Source organism: Onychomys torridus, chromosome 18 (genome assembly GCF_903995425.1).
Source record: "Onychomys torridus chromosome 18, mOncTor1.1, whole genome shotgun sequence".
In the NCBI taxonomy this organism is placed as follows: Eukaryota; Metazoa; Chordata; class Mammalia; order Rodentia; family Cricetidae; genus Onychomys; species Onychomys torridus.
In genome coordinates, this window is record NC_050460.1 from 6,586,703 (window position 1) to 6,613,500 (window position 26,798).

The 26,798-nt window shown below is 48.6% G+C and overlaps 2 protein-coding genes across 4 annotated transcripts; one reads left to right on the forward strand and one right to left on the reverse strand.

Moving 5' to 3' along the window:
* Window positions 1-1,419: 1,419 nt before the first annotated feature.
* On the reverse strand, window positions 1,420-15,084 carry Med20 (mediator complex subunit 20). 3 transcript variants are annotated; one of them, XM_036167047.1, is made up of 4 exons: window positions 14,975-15,084; window positions 11,132-11,286; window positions 4,860-5,113; window positions 1,420-2,839 (listed from the first exon to the last, which is right to left on the reverse strand). In XM_036167047.1, the coding sequence occupies exons 2-4, from the start codon at window positions 11,274-11,276 to the stop codon at window positions 2,624-2,626; spliced, it is 615 nt and encodes a 204-aa protein (XP_036022940.1). In that variant the 5' UTR covers window positions 11,277-11,286; window positions 14,975-15,084; the 3' UTR covers window positions 1,420-2,623. The 3 variants fall into 3 exon arrangements, with proteins under 3 accessions (XP_036022940.1, XP_036022939.1, XP_036022941.1); XM_036167046.1 differs by lacking the exon at window positions 14,975-15,084 and adding an exon at window positions 14,661-14,770; XM_036167048.1 differs by lacking the exon at window positions 14,975-15,084 and adding an exon at window positions 12,426-12,497.
* Window positions 14,864-26,737, forward strand: Bysl (bystin like). The gene is made up of 7 exons (XM_036167040.1): window positions 14,864-15,432; window positions 19,315-19,477; window positions 22,424-22,562; window positions 22,814-22,947; window positions 23,901-24,061; window positions 24,214-24,316; window positions 24,941-26,737. Exons 1-7 carry the CDS (start codon window positions 15,168-15,170, stop codon window positions 25,284-25,286), a joined length of 1,311 nt encoding a protein of 436 aa, XP_036022933.1. The 5' UTR covers window positions 14,864-15,167; the 3' UTR covers window positions 25,287-26,737.
* The last annotated feature ends 61 nt before the right edge of the window (window positions 26,738-26,798 follow it).

Here is a 26,798-nt window from a genome sequence, read left to right on the forward strand (position 1 = left end):
CCAGCTCCAGGGCATATGCCCTCTTCTGGCTTCCTCAGGCACTGCACACACACACACACACACACACACACACACACACACACACACACAAAATTTAAAAAATATTTTAAAGTTAGCCTGTATTATGTGATAGGGCATGGAATGGCTATGTTGGAAAATAAAACAGAATGCAAAAAAATCAAGAACCTTTAGCTGGGTGGCAGTAGCGCACACCTTTAATCCCAGCACTCGGAATGCAGAGCCTGATGGATTTCTGTGAGTTTGAGTCCAGCCTGTTCTACAGAGCAAGATCCAGGACAGGCACCAAAACTACACAGAGAAACCCTGTCTCAAAAAAAACCAAAACAAAAACAAAAACAAAAAACAAAAAACAAAAAAACAAAACCAAAAAAACAAAGACTCTCTGCCTTGGAACTGAGGAAATAGCTCAGTCAGTGAAATGCTTACCTGGCACACGAGGACCTGAGTCCAGTCTCCAGCAGCCAGGTAAGAAGGCAAGTATAGAGGAATACGTGTGTAATCACAGTAGATTCCTGAGGCTTGCTGGCCAGCAAGTCTGGCTGAATCAGAAGCCCCAGATTCTAGTATTTATAAAATGATGATAATCATCACTCTTTCCCTTAAATTTATACAAATAATTCCAATGTGCATGCAACTGGACTTTCAAGCAGTTACATGATGACAACTGTGTCCCACAGTATTCTAAAAAGCCCCATCCAGATGTGCACATGGTGGCCAGATGACACACCAGCCTTCCCACCAGTCACAGTTCAGTTCCGGTGCCTCTGCCCGCAGAGCCATCACCTGCTCCCTTATCAGGTGTGCGGCTTCGCCAGATTCTTTCAGTGCCATGTTCCCGTTAAGTGACAAGGACAAAGCAAAGCAATCATGCGGCCATTCTTCAAGCTTCATTTCCTGTCACTAGGTTTAAAGCTGAATGAAGGGCCTGAAGAGACGGCTTAGGGGTGAAGAGCACTTGCTGCTCTTACAGAAGACCCAATTCAGTTCCCAGCACCCACATCTGCCTGCCACACCACATCCAGGAATCTGTTGCCTCCTTCTGGCTCCTAAGGGCACTGTGTGCATGGCGCGGGGCGCGCGTGCGCACACACAAATAATTAAAAACAAAAATTTTTTTAAAAACCACCAAAATAAAGAACACTGGGAATGTGCAAGTAAGCCAACTACAACCAACAAGATGTTGATTGTATGCACTTCTCTTTACCTTTTAAGAACTGGGCCCCTTCTTATGTAGGCACCAAGAGTCCATGTTTACTGCATTTAACAGCTGTGTTTTCAGGAGCACGTATGTTCAAAATTCTGCCTGCACATTGTCTCACCCACAAAAGATTTGAGGCAAACTATAGAAAGTACAAAGTAAATAGACTACAACAAGACCAAACATAGAAGGCCAAAATGTAGTATTTGTACATTTTATTGTGATACCTAAAACATACCTCAATTTTTAAAGTGCAGAAACAAAATAAACCAACATTAACAACAAAGGCAAGGGAAAGTAACAGTGAACAATGTGGATGACAGATCCTAAAGCCAAAGCTAGGAAGTAGGAGCAGCACCTCGCAGCTGCTTTATGTAAAACGTGCTCGGGAGTCTGCTTAGCTTGGTGACACCCTACACTTTGTATAGTAACCATTTCCCAAGCCTATCTATGTGTATCTCAAATGTTAGCCTGCTTAACTGATTCTGTGGCAGGGGTGAGGTAGGTAGCAATGGTGTCAATGAGTAACTTCAATGCTCAAGTTCAACAAGAAGACAACTCGTGAAGCACAGTGCAGGAGGTCCTCAACAAAGCCAGTCTGTGTCGGGCGGCAAGTGTGTCCGCAGTGATTTGAGCATCCCTGGCAGGAAACCTCCCTTCTCTCCCTCTTCCCTCAGTGGACTGTGAATATGGAGCTAAAGAGTGCGCTGAGATCCTGTGGCAAGGAAAACATTACTGGGGTGACCGAACAATAAGATGTAAGAAGCCTAGTTCGTGCTAACCCTACAGTTAATTCTGCCCTGGGGAACTGGCTGCCTCTGAACTATTATTATATTAGGTAAGAAAAAATAAAATGTGCAGTAAGAGCCCATGCTCTGGCTCTGCTGTAGCAGCCTAGCCTATGGGTTCACACACTTCAAAACGGAAACCATCGAGTTCAAAGAATGACAGCAACACTCGAGCAGACTCAGCTCTGCTCCCCATCACTATGGCCCACAGCCCGAAAGCGAGAGCAGTCCAGTTATGCCACCCAACCATCAGGAGAGGTCAGCCACGTCCTCAGGCAAAGGGGGCTCCCCCAGTGTTGTACAGCCACATACAGCAGAGTGTGGCCACTGTGGCCTATACCAAATCCTCCGGAGCTGGGGTCACACACAGTCTTCACCTTCAGTGCTGGCAGGGACAACCCTGTCCTGCTGATACCCTACAGCAGGAAAGGCCCAACCTTCTCCGTTCTTCACAATTATCATTCTTGAGGACAAGCCAAATCCATTTAAGGCATGAAGTAAAAACAGCTGAAATGGGTCAGGAGGGGAGTCCAGAGCCCCAGCACCCCGAGTACAGCACCTGCTCCTCCTGGGCAGTACCCTGGTGACAGCTCAGCAGGTGGGCAGCTGCCAGTCACTAACGGATGCCAGCCACTGGCACTTGCTGCTGTTTGCGAATCTTGTTGAAGAGTTCCATGTACTGTATCATGGTATCTGCTGGCCCATACACAGCATCGTGTCTGTTCCCAAATACTGTGGGGGCCCCTGGTGTGTGGCTACCTAGGAAACTCTGTAGGAACTCAAGCAGGAGGCTCCAGCAGTCACTAGCCACCACACAAGGGCCATACTCCACCTGGGACAGAAGAGCAAACAGCAAGGGTAAGGACAAGGCTGAGGCTTGCTTCTCTCCCTCCTCCTCCTACCACTGGCCCCGATCAGAGTCACACGTTGAAAAGACTACAGAATCCTGGTTCTGGAGGTCCCGGAAAAGAAACTGCCAATAGGGTACATTTCTCTACCAGGGATGCTCCCCAGAATCACTTTACTCTGGTTCTTACTCTGTGACAGGATCTAACTGTGTAGCTCAAGGTGGCCTTCAATTTGTTATGTAGCCAAGCTAGCCTCAAACTCAGAATCCTATGGCCTCTACCTCCTAAGTGCTGAGACAGGTGGCGTGCACCAGCCTTGGGACTCCTTATTTGATACACTGATCCACAGGGAACTACAGTCTGCAGGGCTCTCAACAGCCTATTCCCTACACCAAATGCCTTTCAGGGTTTTTGGTTTTTTTTTTTTTTTTTCAAGACAGGGTTTCTCTGCAGTGCTGGCTGTCCTGGAACTTGCTCCGTCAAGCAGGTTGGCCTTGAACTCAAGAAACTCACCAGCCTCTGCCTCCTGAGTGCTGGGATTAAAGGTGTGTGCCACCACTGCCCGGCTGGTATTTCTAAACTAGCTTCAAAAAAGTTTGTGTTTCAGCTTTGCTTACGTACTAAATGACACATTTCAAAATTTGCTGCAAGCTTACATCTTGTTTTATTTTGTTTTTTTTAAACCTCAGTTAATACTGGACACACAATAGGCTATGAACTTTCACTTGGAAAGCTATCTCCTGCCTGCCACACTCCCCATATGCCACTTTCAATACCTACATATTTAGGGTCAAAGATGAAGGCTACCAGCCAATAAAGATGCTTACCATCAAGCCTGATAACCTGAGTTCGATCCCCAGAGACCCACAAGGTAGGAAGAAAGAACTGATTGCCCTGATCTCCACATGTGCTGTGCTCATGTACATCTACATCACAATAAATAAATGGAGCCACCTTTTTGACTAAATCCAAATGAGATGGAGGCATCTCGTGTGCATGTTCCTGCCCACCATGCAGACTGACAGGTTCTGGAAGGAAGGCTCCACAGCTCTGGAGACCTCTCACAAGACAAGGAGGGATACAGAGGCACATGCCTGACATCCCACCCCCCCCCACGCAGCCCTTCTTGGGAAGGGCTGGTGTCTCCATATCCTACCCTCCCTCTGCGTTCCTGATTATGGCTGCAGCTTTCAGCAAGCAGGCCTTGCTAAGCTCTTTACTTGCCGTGGACCCACTTCAACCCTAGGTCAGAGACTGAATGTGCCCTTGGGACTGGAGCTGGTTCCTAGCACCCACATGGTGACTAACAACTTTCAAAAGCCTTTGACTCCAATTCCAGGGCATCAATCAAATGCCTTCTTCTGGCCTCTGTCGGCACTGCACACATGTGGGACACAGACATACACACAGGCAAAATACCAACACAAAATAAAAAATAAATCTAAACAATCTCTTAGAGAAACACAGTGGCTCACTCGTACAAACCCAGCACTTTATAGGCTGAGATATAAGGATTGCATGAATTCAAGAGCAGGTTACACCACAGACTAAGACTGACTGACTCCCTCTCCCCCCCTTCTCTCCCTCTCTCCCCCCACTTCTCAAGCACAAAGGCCTGCGCTGTATCTTCAGCACCACACAAACCAGGCACGGGGACAGACATCTATAATCCCAGCACTCAGGAGGTGAAGGCACAAGAATTAGAGTTCAAGCCAAATGAGACTGTCTTAAATAAATGAACACCAGAAGAAAGAAGCTGGGTGTAGTGGGACGCTCCTGGAATGTCAGTGCTTGGGGCTAGAAGCAGGAGGACCATAAATTTATCATCCTTGGCTATAAAGTAAGTTCAAGGCCTGAGTCTGCCCCCCACCCCAAACAAAAGACCCCTGTAGTGGAGGCAAGATAGATACTGAAGAGTCTGAACTAAGCAGGCCCTGGAAAACTTCCAGAACCCTTATTGTGCCGCCCATGTCATATTCCATTTGTCCTTCACCAAGGTCTTACCTCCACAGAGATGCCACGGGCACTGGGCCCCATTGTGACCGTGCCCACCTTCACCAGGAAGTCACAGTACTGGTAGCGAGTGCCCCGGGTCTCGATCTTGCTGGCCTTAGCACTCTGGAAGAAGCCCTTGAGCTTCACCATGAGCACGTCGAAGTTGGTGTCAGCAACCAGACAAGGGCCGCTCTCAAAGAGAGCGAAGCAGCTCAGCGGGTACTCAGAGTTGTGCATCACGTACATCAGCTTCCCAGCCTGGCCTGCAGGGACAGACAGCCCACTCATGGTCAGGACTTCTGTCGACTTACCCCAGGATAGGTCAAGGGCACCAAACAAGGCCGGCTAGCAGTTGGTGCCCTGGCAGTCTGAGAAGGGGAAGGATCCTTAAGAGCTTAAGATCCTTAAGGAACAGTTGTGTGGTGAGCTTGCAGATGGCTACTTTATCATGATGATTAGTAAACCATACAGAGACTCTCGTCTAGATTATCATCTGTAATAAATACGGCTAAGGGCTGGTGGTGGTGCTTGGCACTAAGTACCGGCCTAGCTCTAAGTTCTAGCCCTGGAACATGAAACAAAAGTAAAGCAGAAGTAACAACATTTGGCATAACTCAGCAAATGCCTCTTTTGAACTCTAAATGTTTACTGGGCGTGGTGGCGCACGCCTTTAATGCCAGCATTCAGGAAGCAGAGGCAGGTGGATCTCCATGAGTTAGAGGCCAGCTTGGTCTCCAAAGAGAGTTGCAGGACAGGTAGGCTGTTACACAGAGAAGAAATCGAAATGCTCTGACAGAGGCTCTGGACTGGGAAGCCTGTGAACATTAGGCTAGCACAGCAGGCAACAGCCAAGTTGAGTTACGTTTTATCTGCCTCCTGCAGGTAAGGGCAAAAGTTTGCAGTTGTTAGGGGAAACAGCTGGGAAAGCATGTACACTATGAAGGAACCTGGCCGCTGGGACCTGAAGCTGTACTTTCAAGCCCCTTTCTACTCTCTGTCAAATGAGTTTCCTCATTATGTACTGTTGTTCTAGTTGGTTAGATTTGGTTTGGTTTTTTCCTTTTCTTTTTTTAAATTTACTTTTATTTTATGTTTATTGGTGTTTTGCATGTATGTGGTATGAGGGTGTCAGAAGCCCTGGAACTGGAGCTAAGGCCAGTGTGAGCTGCCCTGTGGGTGCCAGGTCCTCTGGAAGAGCAGCCAGTGCTCTTAACGGCTCACCTCTCCAGCACCACTGCCTCCTTTTCTTTCTTTTTTCTTCTTTTGTTTTTAGAGAAAGGGTTTACCTGTGTAGCCCGGCTGTCCTGGAACTCCTGGAACTCACTCTGGCCTCGAACTCAGAAATTACTTTGCCTCTGCCTCCGAGTGCTAGGATTAAAGGTGTGCACCACCACCTGGCTTGATTTGGTTTTTTGAAACTGGGTCTTGTTACATAACCCAGAAAGGACTGCAATGTGGCTGTTACTCCCTAATGTGGAATTACCAGAGCGTGCTACCAAAGCTGGCTTGATTTCCTTGTTGCTTACTTTGTGGCACTGGGGCTACAAAGCAAGGTCCCTGAGTTTTGCACGTGCTAGGTTGACACTCCCCACTGAAGAGTCCCAGCTCACTCACTGATTCTACTGGTTTTCTAGATGCTTTTTCTTCAAAGATGAGGTAATAACTATGTATCTCTGGATAGTCTGGAACTCTCTATGTAGACCAGATTGGCCTCCAACTCAGAGATCCACCTGCTTCTGCCTCCAGAGTGCTGGGATTGAAGGCATGCACCAGACGCCTGTCTCTAAACTCTTTTATTCCCCCACAGACATTTGTGTGTGCAGGTATGCACACATCACAACACTCATATGGAGGTTAAAGGGCCACCCCGGGAAGCAATTCTCTCCTTTCATCCTGTGGGTCCTGGGGATCAAACTCAGATCAGACTTGGCCTCGTGTGCCTTTACCTGCCGCCTTTCTTTTCTTTCTTTCTTTCTTTCTTTTTTTTTTTTTTTTTTTTTTTTTGGTTTTTCGAGACAGGGTTTCTGTGTAGCTTTGGAGCCTGTCCTAGAGCTCACTCTGTAGACCAGGCTGGCCTCGAACTCCCAGAGATCCACCTGGCTCTGCCTTCCAGGGATTAAAGGCGTGCGCCACCACCGCCCAGCCTCCTGCTGAACCTTATCTGCTTTTCTACAGGCTTTCTCCAAGGAGGGAGAGCTACGGATAGATTTTTTTATATAGGGCTTGAAAGAAAGCAAAACATTGAAACCAAAATTCTCCTTAACACTACAAGAGAGTAGACGACCACAATTTGAAATACTTACTATCCACTTAAAACCATCCATCTTTAAACCCTGCCTGCTCCTCCAACTTCATGTCCTTGCCTATTTTGTTCTTAAGAATGCACCAAGTCCAATTAGTGCTTTCTTATGCGCATGAGTGTAGGACCACCATCTTATGTTTTGAGATAGGGCTCTCACTGAACCCACAGCAAGGTTATCAGGCCAGCAAGCCCCAGGGATGGGATGACAATAATCTGCTGCTGCACTCAACCTTTTTTTCTTTTTTCTTTCTTTCTTTTTTTTTTTTTGAGACAGTGCTTCACTATGTAGCTCTGGAACTCTGTCCTGGGACCCATTATGTAGACCAGGCTGGCCTCGAATTCACAGAGCTCCGCCTTCCTCTGCCTTCCCAGTGCTGGGATTAAAAGTATGCACCACCACCACACCTGGCTTGCAACCAACTTTTTTTTTTTTTTTTTTGAGACAGGGTTTTTCTGTGTAGCTTTGCGCCTTTCCTGGATCTCATGCTGTAGACCAGGCTGGCCTGGCCTCGAACTCACAAAGATCTGCCTGGCTCTGCCTCCGGAGTGCTGGGATTAAAGGCGTGTGCCACCACTGCCCGGCATTTTTTTTTTTTTTCCCCAGAGCTGAGGATCGAACCCAGGGCCTTGGGCAAGCGCTCTACCACTGAGCTATATCCCCAACCCCTGCACCCAACTTTTAAAGTGGGTTCTAAGGATCCAAACTCAAACTCTCATGCTTACAAGGCAAGAAGTTTACCAATGAGGCCATCTCCCTAGGCCCCCAAAGCATGTCATGGCATGTGTATGATTCAGAGGAGGGCACTTGGGAGAGTCTTGATCTCTCCTTCTACCATGCAGTTCCTGGGGATAAAATTCAAGTGTCAGGCCGGGCAGTGGTGGCGCACGCCTTTAATCCCAGCACTCAGGAGGCAGAGGCAGGCGGATCTCTGTGAGTTCCAGGAAAGATGCAAAGCCACACAAAGAAACCCTGTCTTGGGAAAAAAAAAAAAAATTCAAGTGTCAGACTCAGTGGCAAGCACCTTTACCATTTTGTCAACCACCACCACTCCAGCCCAAAAGAAACTTTTAAAAGAAGGTCAGGCGTCTATAACATAAACAGAAGTGGCTCAGTCTGTAATCCTAGCACTGGAAGGCTGAGGCTGCGGGTGGGAGAGCAACAAAAGACCTGTCTGTCCCTAGACAAAACACAGTACGGCAGCTCCGTGCACTCAAGAGGCGCAGGCAGTATAGAACTGCCCCGAGTTTGGGCTACCCAGCAAGACCCTATCTGAAAAAGATAAAGAGGGCCAGGAAGATAACTCAATGGGTTAAGGCTCTTGTTGACAGGCCTGACAACCCAAGTTTGATGTCTGGGAGATGGAGAGAGAGCCCCAACGTCCGCAAGTTGTCCTCCGACCTCTGCTTCCTTGTTGGGGTGCATGTATATACACATACACACACGAAGTAAAAATACAGATAAACAGATGCACAAATCTACTGTTAAAAACGGGAGTGGGGTCTAGGAAGATAGCTCAGTGATGGCCTAATTTCTAATCCTCAGCACCCAGGTAAAAAACCTGGAAGGCTGTACATGTCTGTGATCCCAGTGTCAGAAGCAGAGAGAGGTGGATCCTGAGATCCACTGGCCAGTCAGCTATCCAAAATGTCAAGCTTCCAGCTCAGGGACCTCTCAAGGCAATCGACAGAGCCAGAGAAGAGATCACCCCACATCCAATGTCCTTCTCTAGCCTTCACAGGGGTGTACATGCACAAGCTCTTAAACCCACACTGCAGTGCATGCCCCCACACACACCACAACAAAACAAAAACCACACACACAAATAAGGCTAGCGATGGGTCAGAGGTAAAGGTGCTAAGCCTGATAAGTTAGGGCTGATCCCTGGGATCCACATGACGGGAGGAGAGCACAGGCTCCAGAAAAGCTGCTTTTTGTTCTGTTTTTTGTTTTTCGAGACAGGGTTTCTGTGTAGCTTTGTGCCTTTCCTGGCTCTCGCTCTGTAGCCCAGGCTGGCCTCGAAATCACAAAGATCCGCCTGCCTCTGCCTCCCAAGTGCTGGGATTAAAGGTGTGTGCCACCACGGCCCGGCCAGAATGCTGCTTTTGAATTTCATACCCATGCCATGTGCCCAGCACGTGAGACCATGTGCACACACCCACCCCCTACCCCACCTCCCACACACTCCCACACACACTAAATGAACAAATGAATGAATAAAAAGGATCTGGTAATGATAGTCCTTGCCTAGCATGCATGAAGACCTGGGTTCTAATCCCAGCACCACATAATCTGAATGTGGTGATGTATACCTCAGATCCCAGCACTAGAAAGGTAGGAGCAGGAGGATCAGAAATATAAGGTCATCAGCTACAAAGCAAGTTCAAAGCTAGCCTGAGCTACACAGGACCTTATCTCAAAAAACCTAACTAATTAACTAATACAAAATAAAATTTAGAGAGTAACTACCTGAAAGGGACCAGAAATCTAAGACTTTAGCATAAGACAAGATCGAAGGAAAAACAGCACTTGAAGGAGGCTGTGGAAGAAGTACTTCCGCCCCATAGCGCAGAAAGATGGTATTCCGGCAGGGAAACGAGTATAACAAGAAGCTGTCAAGACGGAGCCATGGTTCTGATCACTGTTCTGTCAGAAGACTAGAGTTCAGATCTTAGCACCCACTCGGTTGCCCACAGTGCCTGGAACTTCAGCTCGAAGGGATCCTACACTCCCTTCTGGCCTCCATGGGCATCCATCTACATAAACAAAATAAAGCTGGGTATAGTGGTGTACTTGTTTATCTCAGCACTTGGGAGGCACAGGCAGGCTGATCTCTATGAGTCCAAGGCCACCTTGACCTACAAAGTGAGTTCCAGAACAGCTGGGGCTACACAGTGAGACCCTGTTTTGAAAAAAACAAACAAAATGAATAAAGTAAAACAAATCCTTTGTCTAAAAAGTTAGTAATGGAAAGGGGAAAGACGGCAAGAGTGGAGAGTTCAGGGCCTTCCCTGTGTGGCACTGGCCTCTCTGCTGCCACCTGCTGGACTTAGCAGGCTCTGCACTGAGCCTCCAGTACCCATCCCTTCAGTCTGCACTGCCAATTCATACCTTTCACCTTTTTAAAAATCCAGTTAATGGCATGTCAGTCCTCAGAGTCACTCAAAGTTGATCTTATTCTGTTCTCAAGTCTACACACTGTAATTACATATCTGATTCATACTACATGAAGCCTTGAAATTGTTAAAAAGCAACTAAGAACTTTGTATGAATAGAAAGGGGGATTGCTAGGGATTGAACCCAGGGCCTTACACATGCTTGGCGAGTGCTCTACCACTGAGCTATAACATCACCTCTTAGGACACTGTTTTTAATATTTTATCTTGTTTTTATGTGCACAGCTGTTTTGCATTCATGTATGTTAGTGCACCACTTGCGCCCAGATGTCCACAGAGGGCACGGGCTTTGGATCCCCTAGGACTGGAGTTACAAATGGTTGTGAGCTGCCATGTGGGTGCTGGGAATCAAACCTGGGTCCTCTAGAACAGCCAGTGCTCTCAACTGATGAGCCATCACCTCAGCCCCAACACTATTCTTTAATGAAGAAAGCACTTCCGGGTGTTGTAGACAATTTCTGTTTTTCCTCTTACTCTCTAGCCCAGGCTGGCCTTGAATCCAAGTTCAGTTCCCAGTACCCATATTAGGTGGATCACAACCACCTGTAACTCTGGCTCAAGGGGATCTGACACCACTAGTCTCCATAGGCGCCTTCACTCACGTGCACATATCCACACACACAGGAGTGTACACACTCTTAAGCACACACATACACACACAATTAAAAATAAAAACAAAATTTTAACTCAACAAACAAGTAGGTCCAAACTGCAATGTGGTCACTGCAAACAGATGCCAATGAATATAAATATGTGTGAGACTCCAAGCCAGGATCGAACCATCTGCTCACAACCATCTACTGACCTTGGCCACCGAGGGTGGAAGCAGCTGTGTGGTAAGTCTCACAGTCGACACAAAATGTTCCTTGTTTCTCTGCCCCAAGCATCTCCAATTTCCTGGTGAGGAGCTCCACCGTCTGCTGGACACTCCTCCCCTCAGCCACAGGCATCTGGGACACACTGAAAAACAGAACACCAAGTCAGCAGTGTCCAGAGACAGATATGTTCTGGCTCAGCCACTTCTCAAACAGGTAACAGATCAACAGTGCTAGGAGTTACTTTAGACAACACTAACTCTGATCCCTGCCCCTTAAACCTGAGAAAGAAAGAGGCCCACAGTTCCCAAGGGTTCCTCTAACAAGCAGAGCACAGGTCTCCAGTGTCTCACAAGGGGGCATTAAATTCTCTACCACATCAACATTCCCCAAGTAAGGCATGTGTGCCAACATTTAAGTGATGATTCTAGATGGAACACATTGCACACATTAAGTACCACTGAGGTGTACAGTGACTGTGATTGATGGTGTATGCTGCCAGGCTGATAGGACCTAGAATCACTGATTATTGTTAGAGACAGGGTCTCACAGCACAACCAAAGCTGATCTGGAGTTAACTACGTTAGCCCAAGTTGACCTCAGTCTTTTAGCAATCCTGTCTCAGCCTTCCAGGTGCTGAACTTACAGGTGTACACTTGGCTGAGACCTAGCTTTTTCTTTTTTTTTTTTTTTTTTTTTTTTTTCATTTTGTTTTGTTTTTTTGAGACAGGGTTTCTCTGTGTAGTTTTGGTGCCTGTCCTGGATCTCCCTTCTGTAGACCAGGCTGGCCTCAAAGTCACAGAGATCCGCCTGGCTTTGCATCCTGAGTGCTGGGATTAAAGGCATGCGCCACCACTACCCAGCTGAGACCTAGACTCCTGAATATGTCTGTTGAGGGTCTATATTTAACTAACTAAACGAGCAGTGGATAAACAGCTGAGCAGGACAGCTCCTCCTGACTATGGACACAATGTGACCAGCCACTTCTTGCTATTTTGGCTCAAATAGTGTGTCAACATAAACTCTACCAGAAGTTGTTTCTGTCAGGGACTGAGCCACAGGCAACTGGCAGATAATGCTCTAGACATTGTGACCAGAGCTTTCCCACTATCACAGAGTTCCATTTAACAGCACCAGGAACCAAGAGAAAGCAGCTCTCAAATGGATCAGCCTAGAAAAAGAGACTCAACAGTCATTTCAAGAACTTCAATTGTTTTCCAGGTTTCCACCTTATGATGTAGCTTCCCCAAGGAGTAGCTTTCCATGGCAATTACTGTCACGCACCAGCTCTGTGCAAGATCTGTAGGCCTTCTGATGAATTTCTTCTTCTTCTCCTTCTTTTCTTCTCCTTCTTCTTCTGAGACAGGGTCTTACTATGTAGCTCTGGCTATCATGGAACTCACGATGTAGACCAGGCTAGCTTCTGATTCACAGAAATCTGCCTGCCTCTGCCTCCCAAGTGCTAGGATCAAAGGTGTGCACCTTCAGATGGAGTGACTGAACCTTCTAAAGGTACTGTCCTACATCAACTTACTGCAAATGGGGAAACTGAAATTATAAAGGCTAAAGAACCTGCACAAGGTCATACAGTTAATGGACAGTACAATCAAGGTCCAAAGCCGTGCAACCTGGCTCCTTGTCTGTGCTGTTTTTGTTGTTGCTTTGTTTGTTTGTTTTTTGTTGAGGGAGGGTTTCTCTATGGAGACCCAGCTGTCCTTGAACTCGCTCTGTAGACCAGGCTGGCCTCGAACATACAGAGATCTACCTGCCTCTGCCTCCCAAGTGCCTCATCTGCGCTCTTTATCCATTCTCCTACACTGCCTCTAGGGATGTCATGGCCTGCTAATATTTATTAAACTTTATTTATTTAATTTATTTGGTTTTTCAGGACAGGGTTACTCTGTGTAGCCCTAGCTGCCCTTGAACTCAGAAATCTGCCTGCCTCTCCTACCTGAGTACTGGAATTAAAGGCATGAGCCACATTGACTGGTAAGGTAGAGTCTGCTAAAATGGTTCTAAAGAGACTTTTGGAGACTGGGAACTCACACTGCAGCCATTGCCCATCTGGAATTCACTACATGAGCCCCAGCTGACCTCACACTTGCCTTCTCCTGCTTGGCCTCCCATGTACTGGCATTAGAGGAGCACACTTGGCTGAGCGCTACTGTATGAACAGTGAATAAATAATAGTACAGATGGTACTTAACTGTATAAAAAAGTCAAGACTTTTTCCAAACTACTGTGTTTTGTTTTACTTTACAATCAATCAGTTAGATAAATCTAGTAAGTGGGAACCCTACTGTTACCAAAACCTGTACTTTGTTTGAAAAAAGCACCAATAAGCAATATATGAAACAGAGGAGAATCGCTAAACTGATGCTGTGACAGAAATTCTGGGATTCTGAGGAAGTTGAACCGATGCCAGTAGGCAGGGGAACCCTTTTCCCAAGGACTACCTTCTCTGTACAACGAACGCAAGGCAGGCAGGCATTGGTGGTGCATTCCTGTAATCCCAGGATGCAGGAGCCAGAGGCAGGTGATCGAAAGTTACAGAGCACCTGTTCTACACGGCCCATAAAAGCACACATAAAGATGGGGGATGGCGGATTCTAGGACTCAGAGACTCTACTGCGATTTCTATTTTCATCCCCAACAAGCACTCTCACAGTGTGATGAGGTTGAGACAAGGCTCCTGGTGTCAACTGTGGGGCAATATACTCACTAAAAAGCAAGAGCCTAGGCTACCTGAACAACTTCCCACACGCACCTTTCACTGAACAAACCTGTGGCGCATAACTTCACGAATCCTGGCCTCCAGGCATCTCTAACTGGGAAGATGCACACCACTACCGAGATTTTTTAAAGTGCTGAGACCTGGTGCTTTGTAATTAATGCTCAGAAAAGCACAGTGTGCAGACGTTACCAACCACCTCTCTTTTTCCAAAGGAGATTTAAAACATGTTTGAGATAAAACGTCAATAAAAGCTGACTCAAACATGCAGGAAGTCGTTCCTGAATCGTTAATGTGCCTGGGACCCCGCTCTCCAAACCCTCAACAGCTCCCTCTCCCCTCCCTCTAACACTAGACCCAATATCTTAAAGCGGCCAAATTAAAGCCAGGCTGCTGTCACTGCAAACAAAATGTAAAAGTCACTTTCTCCTTGTGCCCTTTTTCATCCCTGCCTGCAAATAATTCCTAGTCCAGAAACCCTATTTCCAACTTTTGGGTCCTACTCGCGACGTTACAAATGCCTCAAGGATGGGAAGAAGTACCAAGAAAAAGAAGGTACAATTCCTGGCAGGTTCTCGGGATGAAGCGCTCGCTTTGCCAAAGGGATGGATGCGTCTGGGAAGGAAGAAGCACCACACGATGTCCCTTGCTCCACAAGACCCGAAGACAGGTTTGCAGCCCGCAAGGAACGGAGAATCTCGGTCCCAATGCCCCTGCCCGGGCCCTACAGGCTTACAGGCGCCTTCACGACCCCAAGCTCCGCCCTACAGAAACCCTTGCATTCCTACCAAGTCACTCCCATGGCGTAGGGTCAAAAAGGTGGCACTTCAAACACTCCACTCAGAGAATCCAGAGGTGTAGCCACCTAAAGCAGGATGCGGTCGTAGAACGGGCTCCGGAAATACGCAAATACTGAGCGCCAGGGCGGAGCGCCCACAGGAAAGGGGCGTGTCCGACCACCCCGGCGGTGACACCTCTGGTACGTCATGGACCCGGCTCCGCCCCCAAGGCGCGCTTGGCTTTGACAGCACACCTTACGTTACATTCATGAATTCTGGAAACGGTGACTTGGACGTCCACCTCTTCCAGACAATGAAATTACCTGAGAATTTGGGGAGTCCAGCTCCAGGTCCCGGAGAGATGGCGGTATATGAGGAACTTCCGGCCTCCGGACGCTGGGAGGCGCTGTGATCTCTCAGTGACCTCTTGGACACCGGAATACAAGGCGCAAGCGCAGTCTTAGCTTTAAGCCGGCTTCCCACGTGTAAACCTAGTGGGCGAGCTTTTCGAGAAAAATGCCCAAACTCAAGGTGGCCCGTGGGGCCGGGAATCAGGAGAAGCATGCACCTCTGGCCGAGCAGATTCTGGCTGGGAACGCAGTGCGCGCGGGGACCCGAGACAAACGGCGGGGACGCGGGGTCGAAGAGGAGGAAGAGTATGTGGGACCCCGATTGAGCAGACGGATTTTGCAGCAAGCCCGGCAGCAGCAAGAGGAGCTCGAGACTGAACACGGGACTGGACACCAGCCTGCAAAACCGCGAGAGCGCGCCACGCGGCTGGGTGAGTGACAAGGGGTGGAGTGGTGGGTTGGGCCGGGTTAACGCAGTCCATCCGGATACTGGGTTGGAATTAAAAAGAAGAGGCAGCTTTTTTTTTCCCCGCGTGGTCCTTCACTTCCACTCCTGGCTTCCGGAACCTCAGAATTAAGCCAACAGGAAGTGATCGCTCACATCAACTTTCTGATATTTATTCTCTGGGCTTGTGAAGTATTTGTGGGCTCCCTGCGTAATGCTTTTAACAGTGCTAAGAGTTTAGGCAGTTTTGATACCGAAATAAGCAAGATACTCGTCCCTGCTTTTAGCACTGGAAGTCTGTCCCAAGGCAGAGAACATTAAATAGATAATGAAGTAATGTATTCCAGCCAGGAGCGACGGTGCTTGCCTGTAATCCCAACACTCGAGAAGCTAAAGCAGAAGACCCTCTTGGACTACATAGTAAGTTCCAGAACAGCCTGAGCTACCTACATAGTATCACCCTGTCACGCAAGAGCATGAGAGAAAATGAATATATTCCTATTCAAAACAACAACAAAAACCGCCATTAATTCTACAGGACAGGTTTCCCAGGTTTCGTGCCTTTCTAACGAAGATCTGAAAAGCAGATGGGAAATGTTCCAGTAACGGAGGAAAGAAAGCAGTATTGTTTCGAAGCGCGAGGGAGGTGGGGTGGGCGGCACAGATGAGTGGGAAGTGCTTGATACCTGTCTCATTGGGGAGGAACTATATTGACCTCCAGTTGCTTAGTCTTCCATTCTTATTTGTCCTAAAAGCAGTATTGAGATAGTTGAATATGGCTTTAGGACCACAGTAGCTTTACCTGCTTCCTTTTAGGTGTTTTGAGGTAGGGTCTCATGCCCAGAACGGCCTTAAGCTCCATATGTAGGTGAGGATAACCTTGAACTACTGGTTTTGCCTCTGCTTTCCAAGTGGTGGCATTATACATGTTTGATACCACACCTTCCCTTAAAAGAAAAAAAATTTTTTTAATTATGATACTGTGTCTCCTGAAGTTGCTCATGCTGGACTTGAACTTACTCTGTGACCAAGGCAGGCCTGGGCTTTTGATCCTCCTGTGTTGCTGTCAGCAGACTCCAGTTGGAAGCTATTTGCTGACTACTCTTGCTTTTTCTCCCAGACATAGCTCTTCCAGTGGCCTGACATCCTTATATCCTTATAACTGTCTACCTGACGTCTCTCTACTTGCTCCATGGAGTCCATTAGCACATTAGCCTTCCCTTGCTCAAAACAGAATCTTGGGCTCTTCTTTCTTACTCTACATCCAAATTGTCAGGAAACCCTGATGACTTTGTCTTCAGAATATATCCAGAACCGGATCAGTTTCCATCAACTTGAGACATCCTCCTGTTTAAGCGACCATGGTCTCTCCCCTGAATCACTGTGGTAACGTCATAATTTGTGTTCTGTAACCTCTGTGGTCCATTGAACAGCTAGAGATCAACAGCACCCTGTTTGGTCTGTCTCTGCTGTCAGGCTAGGGAGGTGATGAGATAATTCAGTTGGTCAAATACAAGCTTTGAAAGCAGGAGGCCCTGACTTCAGTGCGAAGCAGCTTGTAATCCCAGAGCTAGGGAGTTGAAGACAGATCTCCTGGGCTCACCAGCATCCAGTCAAGCCTAATCAGCTAACCCCAAGTCCCAGCCAGACCCTATCTCAAAAAAAAAAAAAAGAAAAAAAGAAAAAAAAAAGAGGTCATCAGATCCTGAAGAATAACAAGGAGTCACCTCTGCTGCACATGTGATGTAAGTGTGCATACACATACGAAAACTAAAATGTCTACCCCACAGATTTCCACATGCATCTCTGCCCTGTTTGTTTCATGACACTCATCTTTTTTTCTTTTTAAACACTTATTTATTTTGTGTGCATGTGCAGCGTACCCTGATGTGTGTTGAGAGCAGAGGAAAACTCTCAATAATTGGTCCTCGGCAAAAGCAGGCAGATCTCCAAATTCAAGGCCAGCCTGGTCTACATAGTAAGTTCTAGTCAGCCAGGGATACATAAAGAAACCCTGTCTTGAAAAACAAAATAAAATAAAATAAAAAGAACATCTGTTCTTGCAGAAGACCAGAGTTTGGTTCCCAGTATTCATGTGGCAGACCACAGCTATCTCTAACTCCAGTTCCAAGAGATCATATGCACTCTTCTGACCAGGCACACTTGTGATGCACAGGCATACACAAAATTATATATATAAATCTAAAAGAAAATTTAAAGAAAAACAACCTTTGTTCTCACTGGATGAGCTCTGCATACTCTCCTGAGCTATGTATACCCTTAGTCCAGTTCTGTTGCAAATGACCTGCTGTTATGTAACATTTCAACTCCTTTGGTTTATTAGACCCTTTCCAGGGGCTTTGCCAGCTATGTGTGGTGTTTCAAAAGTCAGCCAGATTTCTGTGAGTTTGAGCAAGTTCTATGCTAGCCAAGGCTATATGGTCAGACCCTGTCTCAAAAAAAAAAGTCAGGAATTCAATGTTAGGCATTTGTGGTACATGTTTGTAAATCTAACACTTGGGAGGTAGAAACAGAAGAACAAGGAATTCCAGGTCATCCTTGACTACATAAGTCAGTAACTATGTAAAGATGTGTTAGATTTGTTTGTGTTATAGAATAATTGTTTAACTATCTAAAAATGTGTTATTTATTTATTTATACTGCATTTGTTTAACTGTAAGGATGTGTTGCTTTTTCACCTTGCCTGCCTAAGTAAGGCACCTGATTGGTCTAATAAAAAGCTGAACAGCCAGTAGCTGGGCAGAGGAGGGATAGGAGGGTCTGGGGCTCAGAGAGAGAAAAAGCTAACCTGCCGTGGGCCAGCCAGCCAGTCATGGAAGAAACAGGAATACAGGGTGGACAGTACATCATAGAGGAGGTAAACAAGCCTCAGGGCAGCACATAGGTTAAGAGAAATGGGTTGATTACCCCTACCCCACCCCACCCCCACACAGGGTTTCTCTGTGTAGCTTTGGAGCCTGTCCTGGATCTCGCTCTATAGACCAGGCTGGCCTCGAACTCACAGAGATCCTCCTGGCTCTGCCTCCCAAGTGCTGGGATTAAAAGCTTACGCCACCACTGCCGGGCGGTTAAGACCAGCTAGAAACAAGCCTAAAGCTAAGATTGAGCATTCATGGTTAATAATAAGTCTCCGTGTCATGGTTTGGGGGCTGATGGTCCAAGAAGCCTGCTACAAGTCAGTAACTTGTATGTTGGTTGATTAGAAACTGAACGCCACTCCTAGCCTTGGGGCCTTCCAGTTGGCTGTACTTTTCCCTTCTGGCCCTATGGTCCTATTTCTGGCTATGGCTCTTTAATTTTAATAATATTAAAGTCCTTTTCTCTGATATGAGACCCACTCTTGCTCCCAAATTGCCCATCCAAAGCCTCATCACCCTCTGTACTAATCTTAAGTGCTTGTGGTACATACTGCCTCTCCCATGGTTTAGTTTGAGCTCATGATACAGCTCTGCTGTGCAGGTAGCATGGTGGGGTAGAAGGCACTGTCAGGGCAGACTGCTTGCTGTGGGCACATCAGCTTCCCTGTCCCGTTTGAGCTGCGTACAGTGATGATGCCTGTTTCTGGGGTTATCTAGACTAACCAGGTTTCACGTGTGTACTAGAATGGATCCTTCTAGACCCTGGGGATGGCATGTCAACCATTATTGACCGGCATCACTCTTTCATCTGTTGTATTTTATCCCTCAAGATGCCAAGTCTCTGAGAGCAGAAAGATCGTTGTAACTCTGCTCCTTCCTTGCGCACATGTGTGTCTCAGCCACTCGGGGTGTGCAGTACCTGGCGGAAGTGGGCTGACACAGAAGCCACTGCTGTCCTCCATGCTTATCATTTTATCTTCCCTCTTTAGGGCCCGGGGTGCCACAGGATGGATCCGATGATGAGGATGAGGAGTGGCCCACCCTGGAGAAGGCAGCCAAAATGACTGGGGTGGACTACCAGGCAGAGGTGGTTGTGGACCCTGAGGATGAACGTGCCATTGAAATGTTCATGAACAAGAACCCTCCCATCAGGTAGGGCTCCAGAGTTGGGACAGTGGGTCCTGGGAGAAAGTTCCCACAGGCTAGTAAGGTTCCTGGCCAGCTTTTGGTCTGAGCAATGCCAGCTGTGAAAATACTACCTTACCATACCTTCTGAATGGGTGTGACCCAGACTCCAAGTGTCTCCCTGTTTTGTCCATCTGATGGGGAGCTTCCTGCGTTACCCGGTGCCTTCTTCTATCTGGGGTCCATTCTGTTGTGTTTGTTCTTGGTATATTGCTCTCAGCTCTTCAGCTTCCTTAAATTAGGGCTTTCCGTCTCCGCACTGGCATTTGGGCTGGGACTAGAACCTAAGGACCTTTAGCGACTGTCTCTTACATCTCTGCTCTCGACACCAGCAGTGATAATGAAAATTATCACAAGGATTGCTAAATATCACCAGAGGGTTAAACTGCCTCCAGGGAGAAGCACAGATTCATCCCCATCTAGTTTAAAGGCTGCTTCTAATCCTGCAGTATTTAGATGGCCTGTGGGCAGATGCTGGGCAGGTGTATCTGGACCAGTGGAGGGGAGTGAGTTTAGGGCAAAGGACCCTCAGCCAGTGTCATCTGCCCCTGCATGACATGGGGCCGTCCCTAGTCCTTCAGAGTGGTGTAGCCCGTCTCTCATCGTGACTGCAATGCTGAGGGGACTGCGGGTGAGTGGCTTGAGCATGAGGAATGGAGAGAAGCACCCTCCCAGATGGGCGTCTGACAGCTCTAACAGAGGTCGCAAAGGGTGTGTCTGGGCCTGTCCCCAGAGGGCTCTCAGGCCCACCTCGCATCTGCTCCTTCATGATTTGGACAAGTGTAGCAGAATGGGTTTCTGCAGTTTGCTGTAAGTGACAAGACAGAAGAAGGGGCTCGGAGACTCAGCACTTGCTGCTGGCATCTTCAGAAACCAGGCCAAGGTCTTTGGGAACACAGCCATCAGGCCATGTCATCTAGGGCATATTGGAGGAACTGTGAAGCATCCAAACTAGAGGTTGGAAGACTGAAATTTCACCCTTTCCCATAAAGCCTTAGGCCGTAGGTAGGTTGTTAACCTCTGAGTCTCAGGCCCCATGTCTATGTCTGAGAATAAAAGTACCTCCCATCAGCTGCAGTGGTGGTCACACCTTTAATACCAGCACTCAGAAGGCAGAGGCAGCTGCATCTCTGAGTTTGGGCCAGCCTGGTCTACAGAGCTAGTTCCAGGACAGCCAGTGCTACCAAGAGAAACCCTGTCTCCAAAAAAAAAAAAAAAAAAGAAAGAAAGAAAGAAAAAAAGGAAGGAAGGGGAAAAAGTGCCTCCTCCCATCAGTGTCCTGCAGACCATAGGATATATTGGAAAGTCTGGACACTGCCACCCGACTTCCTGCCGTGCTGGAGGCTAGAACCCAGGGTCTCCTGTGTGCTAATCACGAAGTGGCATTCCCAACTGAGGGGCAGGGTTTTGTTTTTGTTTTTGTTTTTTTGTTTGTGTTTTTTTTTGTTTTTGTTTTTTTTTGTTTTGTTTTGAGCTGAGAATCGAACCCAGGGCCTTGTGCTTGCTAGGCAAGCGCTCTACCACTGAGCTAAATCCCCAACCCGAGGGGCAGTTTTAAGTATACATCAGTGAATTCTGAAGATGCCATTAGTAGACTATAGCCTACTGTGGTGGTAATTATGTTAAAGTTTTATTGTTTGATTTCTTCCTTTTATTTTATGTGTATGTCTTTTGCCTGTATGTGCATTCCTGGTGCCCATGAAGGTCAGAAGAGCTAGAACAGGCATTACAGCCACTATGTATATGATGCAAACTGAACCCAGGTCCTCTGCAAGAGCAGTGAGTGCTCTTAACCACTGAGCAGTCTCTCCAGCCTTAAAGAGGCTGAAGATGGGGAGGCGGCAAGATGGCTCAGTGGGCTTAGCAGGTTTGTTACACAAGCCTGGTGATGTGAGTTCAATCCCTGCACTCACTTCAAGGTGGAAGGAAAACTCAGCTCCACAGAGAGGTCTTCTGACTTCCACATGAGCATACACAACAGGAACAATAAAGTTTAAAAAAATAATTGAAAGAGGCTGAGAAGGATGCAGTTGGTCTTAGGACAGTTTCTGAGTGGAGAGAAGGTGTTGCTGTAGTCTCCTTAATGAAGCTCCCTGGAGTCTTGGCAAGGAATGGAGATGTGTGTCACAGCCACGAGGCCAGAGCCCCGGTGTGTACTGTGACAGTGCTCGCCATTCTGCCAGCAGTGGTGGATGAGTTTGGAGTGGGCAGCCTTTGATACGCAGTGACTCCTGACTGACAGTCCGAGTGGTACCCGTGCAGTCTGCCATTTTACCCTGTCGTTGACCGGACAAGCTAGTCCTGCTGTCACCACTTCCAGCTCGGAAACTGAGGGAGGCATAGAGGGTAAGGTGACAGGCCCAAGATCACACGGGACAGAAGAGTGATGCCTGAGTAGAACTGACCGCAGAGTCCAAGGACCTAACCTCCACGCCACTGCTAGCTCTGTCTTAAGTGCAGTGAAATTCAGGTCCTTCGCTCTCTGCAGCTCGGTGGACATAGAGGGAGCTGAGGCAGCAGGATCCCAGTTTGTCAGCATCCAGAGGAATTAGAAGTTGCTCACTTCTAGCCGCTCTTATGGAACAGTCAGAGACCAGCGGGGCCCCGGTGCAAGGAGGGCATGCAAGTTTGAAGCGTTCCTGTTTTATAGCTCTCTCTTTCTCCTGTGAGACGGGATCTCACTATATAGCCCCGGCTGACTTGGAATTCCCAGTGAAGACCACCACATTGGCCTTAAACTCAGAGATCTGTCTGCCTCCTGGGTGTTGGGATTATAGGCTTGTGCCACCACGGCTGCCTGCCTACCTCCTTCCCCCCTCCCTCCTTTGGTCCTTCCATGAACAGGGGCTGGGGACTTTAAAGCTTCCTGGAAGTGGCCCTAGCTCCTCATCCTTCTCCCTTCTGTCTCCGTAGGCGCACTCTGGCTGACATCATCATGGAGAAGCTGACTGAGAAGCAGACAGAGGTGGAGACGGTCATGTCAGAGGTGTCAGGCTTCCCTATGCCTCAGCTGGATCCCCGAGTCCTGGAGGTCTACAGAGGAGTCCGGGAGGTAAGGGCTATGAGGGTATGTGTGGTGGGGTATCCTGACAGGAGGGCTGTCACACATGGTACCTGACTGAGGCAGAACTGGTGGGCTCAGGTTCTTGCGCTGCCTCTTGCCTGGAAGTCACAAAACTCTGGTCACCTGAAAAATGAGCCTTTGGGGGATCGTTCTGAAGTAAGTGAGGCAGTGCACAAAACACAGCAACGGGCCAGGACCTCAACCCTGGGTGCTGATGGTTTTGCCTCCCTCATCCCCAGGTGTTATCCAAGTACCGCAGTGGGAAGCTGCCCAAGGCTTTTAAGATCATCCCTGCACTGTCCAACTGGGAGCAGATCCTCTATGTCACTGAGCCTGAGGCCTGGACAGCAGCTGCAATGTATCAAGCTACCAGGTAGTGTAGATGGGCAGGTGTGGCTGTGCTGTGGGGCAGGGGTGGCTGTGCTGTGGGGCAGGGGTGGCTGTGCTGTGGGGCAGGGGTGGCTGTGCTGTGGGGCAGGGGTGGCTGTGCTGTGGGGCAGGGGTGGTTGTGCTGTGGGGCAGGTGTGGTTGAGCTGTGGGGCAGGTGTGGTTGAGCTGTGAGGCAGGGGTGGCTGTGCTGTGGGGCAGGGTGGCTGTGTGGGCTCTGGCTCTCTTAGCTGGCCCATGGACCTCCCCCCTTGGACTTGCTCCTGTCAGTCCCTAGCTTCTCCTCTTGCATTTTCAGGACAGAGTCCTTGGTAGACTCCTAAGAGGAAGGATTATGTAGCTTCCAGGGCAGAGCCCTGGTGTGGGGGAGTAGCTTGAGAATTCTGATTCTCTGGGTGAGCTCGGCTCCCTTGTGATGGGGAAGGAGAGCAAGTGGCTGAGGAGCCAGCAAAGACTGGACTGGAGCAGTAGCTCGAGGTGCCTCGCTTCATCCACAGAAGGCCATGGGTTCAAGCATCAGCACTTTTAAGAAAAACACTAGGATCTGGAGAGGTGGCTCAGTGGTTAATAGCACTTGTTCTTCTTAGAAGCCCTGGGTTCCCAGCACCCACATGGTGGCTCTCTGTCACCTCTAACTCCAGGAAATTAGATTTCTCCTCTGGCATCCATGGGTACCAGGCACATATGTGGTGCAGACATACATGCAGTCCAAACACACAGACAGAAAATCAAAATCAAAACACCAGAGAGACAGTACATGCTCTGATTCGCGGTCATCCTATGTGCTGTGCATTTCCTCTTGAAGCTGACCAGGGTGTGGAATGCACACGATTCCCTCACACCCCTCTGAACTAGATAACGTCTCTCATGCACCATCCACGGGGATAGTTAAAGGGCCAGGGCAGACTCTTGTGTGACTCGGGACTCCCACCCCGCCAGGATTTTTGCCTCTAACCTGAAGGAACGAATGGCCCAGCGCTTCTACAACCTCGTCCTGCTTCCTCGGGTACGCGATGACATCGCTGAGTACAAGCGGCTCAACTTTCACCTCTACATGGCACTCAAAAAGGCCCTGTTCAAGCCTGGAGCATGGTTCAAAGGTGAAAACCCACTAGTAGGGGAGAGAAGGGGGTCAGAGTGGCTGGGGGAGTGGCTGTGGTCCTTAGGTGGTCCTTAGGTGGCCGGGTGGCGGGCACTACTTCCTTTCCCTCCCTGCAGACTGAAAGGTCACTGTATGTGTGACTCTGCTTAGGAATCCTGATCCCACTGTGCGAGTCTGGCACTTGTACCCTCCGAGAAGCCATCATCGTGGGCAGCATCATCACCAAGTGCTCCATCCCTGTGTTGCACTCCAGGTAGTGTTGGTGAGGTGGAGGAGGAGAGGCCAAGGCTTGGGCAAAGAGTAGAGAATGAGCTGTGATTACCTAAAGGCGTGTGTGATACTCCAGTAGAATAGGTCTTCAAGAGTGGGATCCAGCCGGGCAGTGGTGGCGCATGCCTTTAATCCCAGCACTCGGGAGGCAGAGCCAGGCGGATCTCTGTGAGTTCAAGGCCAGCCTGGGCTACAGAGGGAGATCCAGGAAAGGCACAAAGCTACACAGAGAAACCCTGTCTTGAAAAACAAAAACAAAAACAAAAACAAACAAACAAACAAAAAAAAAAGGTGGGATCATAGGGCCTGGTACATAGTGCATGTCGCATGATGGCGTGAATACATGGATAGCAAGAAAGAAAGTGTGATTGATGAAAGGTGGGGTAGTGAGACAGTCAGACGCACTCTGTAGTTGAATATAGGGATTGCTGGCTCTGTGAGCCAGAGGTGGAGGTGTGGGCTGGATGTAGAGAGATGATGCAGAGAATCCCAGAAGAATCATAAGTAGATGGGGAGCCTGTGGTGACACCATTGGGAAGGCTGTAGGTAAGGGTCAGTCTGGGGAGAAGACTTTGTCCAGCATCTCTGACTCCACCTTCTCTTCTAGTGCGGCCATGCTGAAGATTGCAGAGATGGAGTATAGCGGTGCCAACAGCATTTTCCTGCGCCTGCTGCTAGATAAGAAGTATGCGTTGCCCTACCGGGTGCTAGACGCCCTGGTCTTCCATTTCCTGAGTTTCCGAACGGAGAAGCGCCAGCTGCCCGTGCTCTGGCACCAGTGCCTTCTGACGTTGGCACAGCGCTACAAGGCCGACTTGGCCACGGACCAGAAGGAAGCCCTCCTGGAACTGCTTCGACTGCAGCCCCACCCCCAGTTGTCTCCTGAGATCAGGCGTGAGCTTCAGAGTGCGGTCCCCAGAGATGTGGAGGATGCTGCCGTCACCATGGAATGAGAACGGTCACCTGCCATGGCCCAGGGGCCGTGGGAGGACACCAAGACCCCAGCTCGTCACCCAAGATGTAAAGACCTGGGTCAAAGCCCTGAGGATTGGGTGGCATCTGTGGTGTCAGTCATGGGCAGGCTGATCTGGTTGGCTCTCTGCCATTCTAGGCTCTGGTCCCTGCTCACTTGCAGAGGCTAACTGGAGTTACCCCAGTTCAGCATCACCACAACCCAGCTGGCACTTGGTCTACGGTCACTCTCTGCAGTCACTGTCAGCTCGCTGGGTCACAGATAAAGCGGGGGCAGTTATTTATTGGAGCTCTGTGTTTGGTACAGTCTCTGGAGGTGCCTGCCTCTCCCATGGCTAGAGGTGAGAGTCACTCCAGGCTCTTCCCTGTTCCCAGTTCTGAGAAGTGGGTTCTTAGTCGCACAGACCCCTCACCCTACCCCTTATTTCTCAAAAGTGTCTCTCTAGACTGTTTCCCTTGCTTTCCACAGAGGAAGTGTGGGTGTGTGCGTGTGTGCGCGCCACCTACCGTTGACATGGCATGCTGATGGGCTCCTGGGGGGGCAGCAGCCTCTGCTGCCATAGAGCAGCCCATTGGGAAAGTGATAGCCGTCATCACTGGAGTGAGGACTGCGTGGAGGAGCAGGCCCTTTCGAGAGGACAGCAGTAAGTCAGAAAAGGTCCTTGCTTTCTGAGCACCAAGAGCTTTAGGTTGCTTGACAAACCAGGGTCAAGAGCCTGGTTTTTGCTGATGAGCAAAGAACAATCTTCATTTGTTTTAATGGCTTGGGGAAATTTGTATGAAATATTAGTTGCAGCCAGGCATGGATCTCTGAGTTTGAGGCCAGCCAGGGCTAGCTATACAGTGAAAACCCTGACTCCCCAAAATGGGAGAGCACATCCATGTCCCACCCACTTACATCACAGCTGACTGACTCTGAGTGATGTATCACTTTTGCTATGGAAAAGGTTCACTGGTACAATCCAGTTCATGTATCTGGAAAGTTTCCGTCTGTTGAGGCATTCACATTACACTCTTAGTTCATCTTGGAAACAACAGGTAAATGCAAAGAAAACAACGCCTAACTCAGCCATGCCAAACTGCATCCTATTCCATCTCCAGCAGTTTGCCTCTGCAGTACTGAGCCCAGGGGAAGTGTTTGCAGACACACCCTGCCCCGTTCATAGTTGTTTTAATGTGCATGAGCATGGCACCTGCATGCCATCAGACCCCCTGAGACAGAGTGGTTGTGGTCCATTCCAAGTTCTCAGAGTGGCCAGTGGCTCTTGGCTGCTAGACCATGTGGTCTCCAGTCTCCATGTTTCTGGAGAGAACTTTGCCATGTAGCACATGCTAGCCTAGAATGTCTTCCTCTGCCCTGTGAGCACTCCTGAAAACTCCATGCCGGAGCACAAGAGAACATTTGTTCCAAATAAAACTGAGCAGCCCTGTTTCCCCGTTAGTCTGTGTAAGTGCACAGGCCCGTCTGTCCCATGCCCCCCTCACACACACAC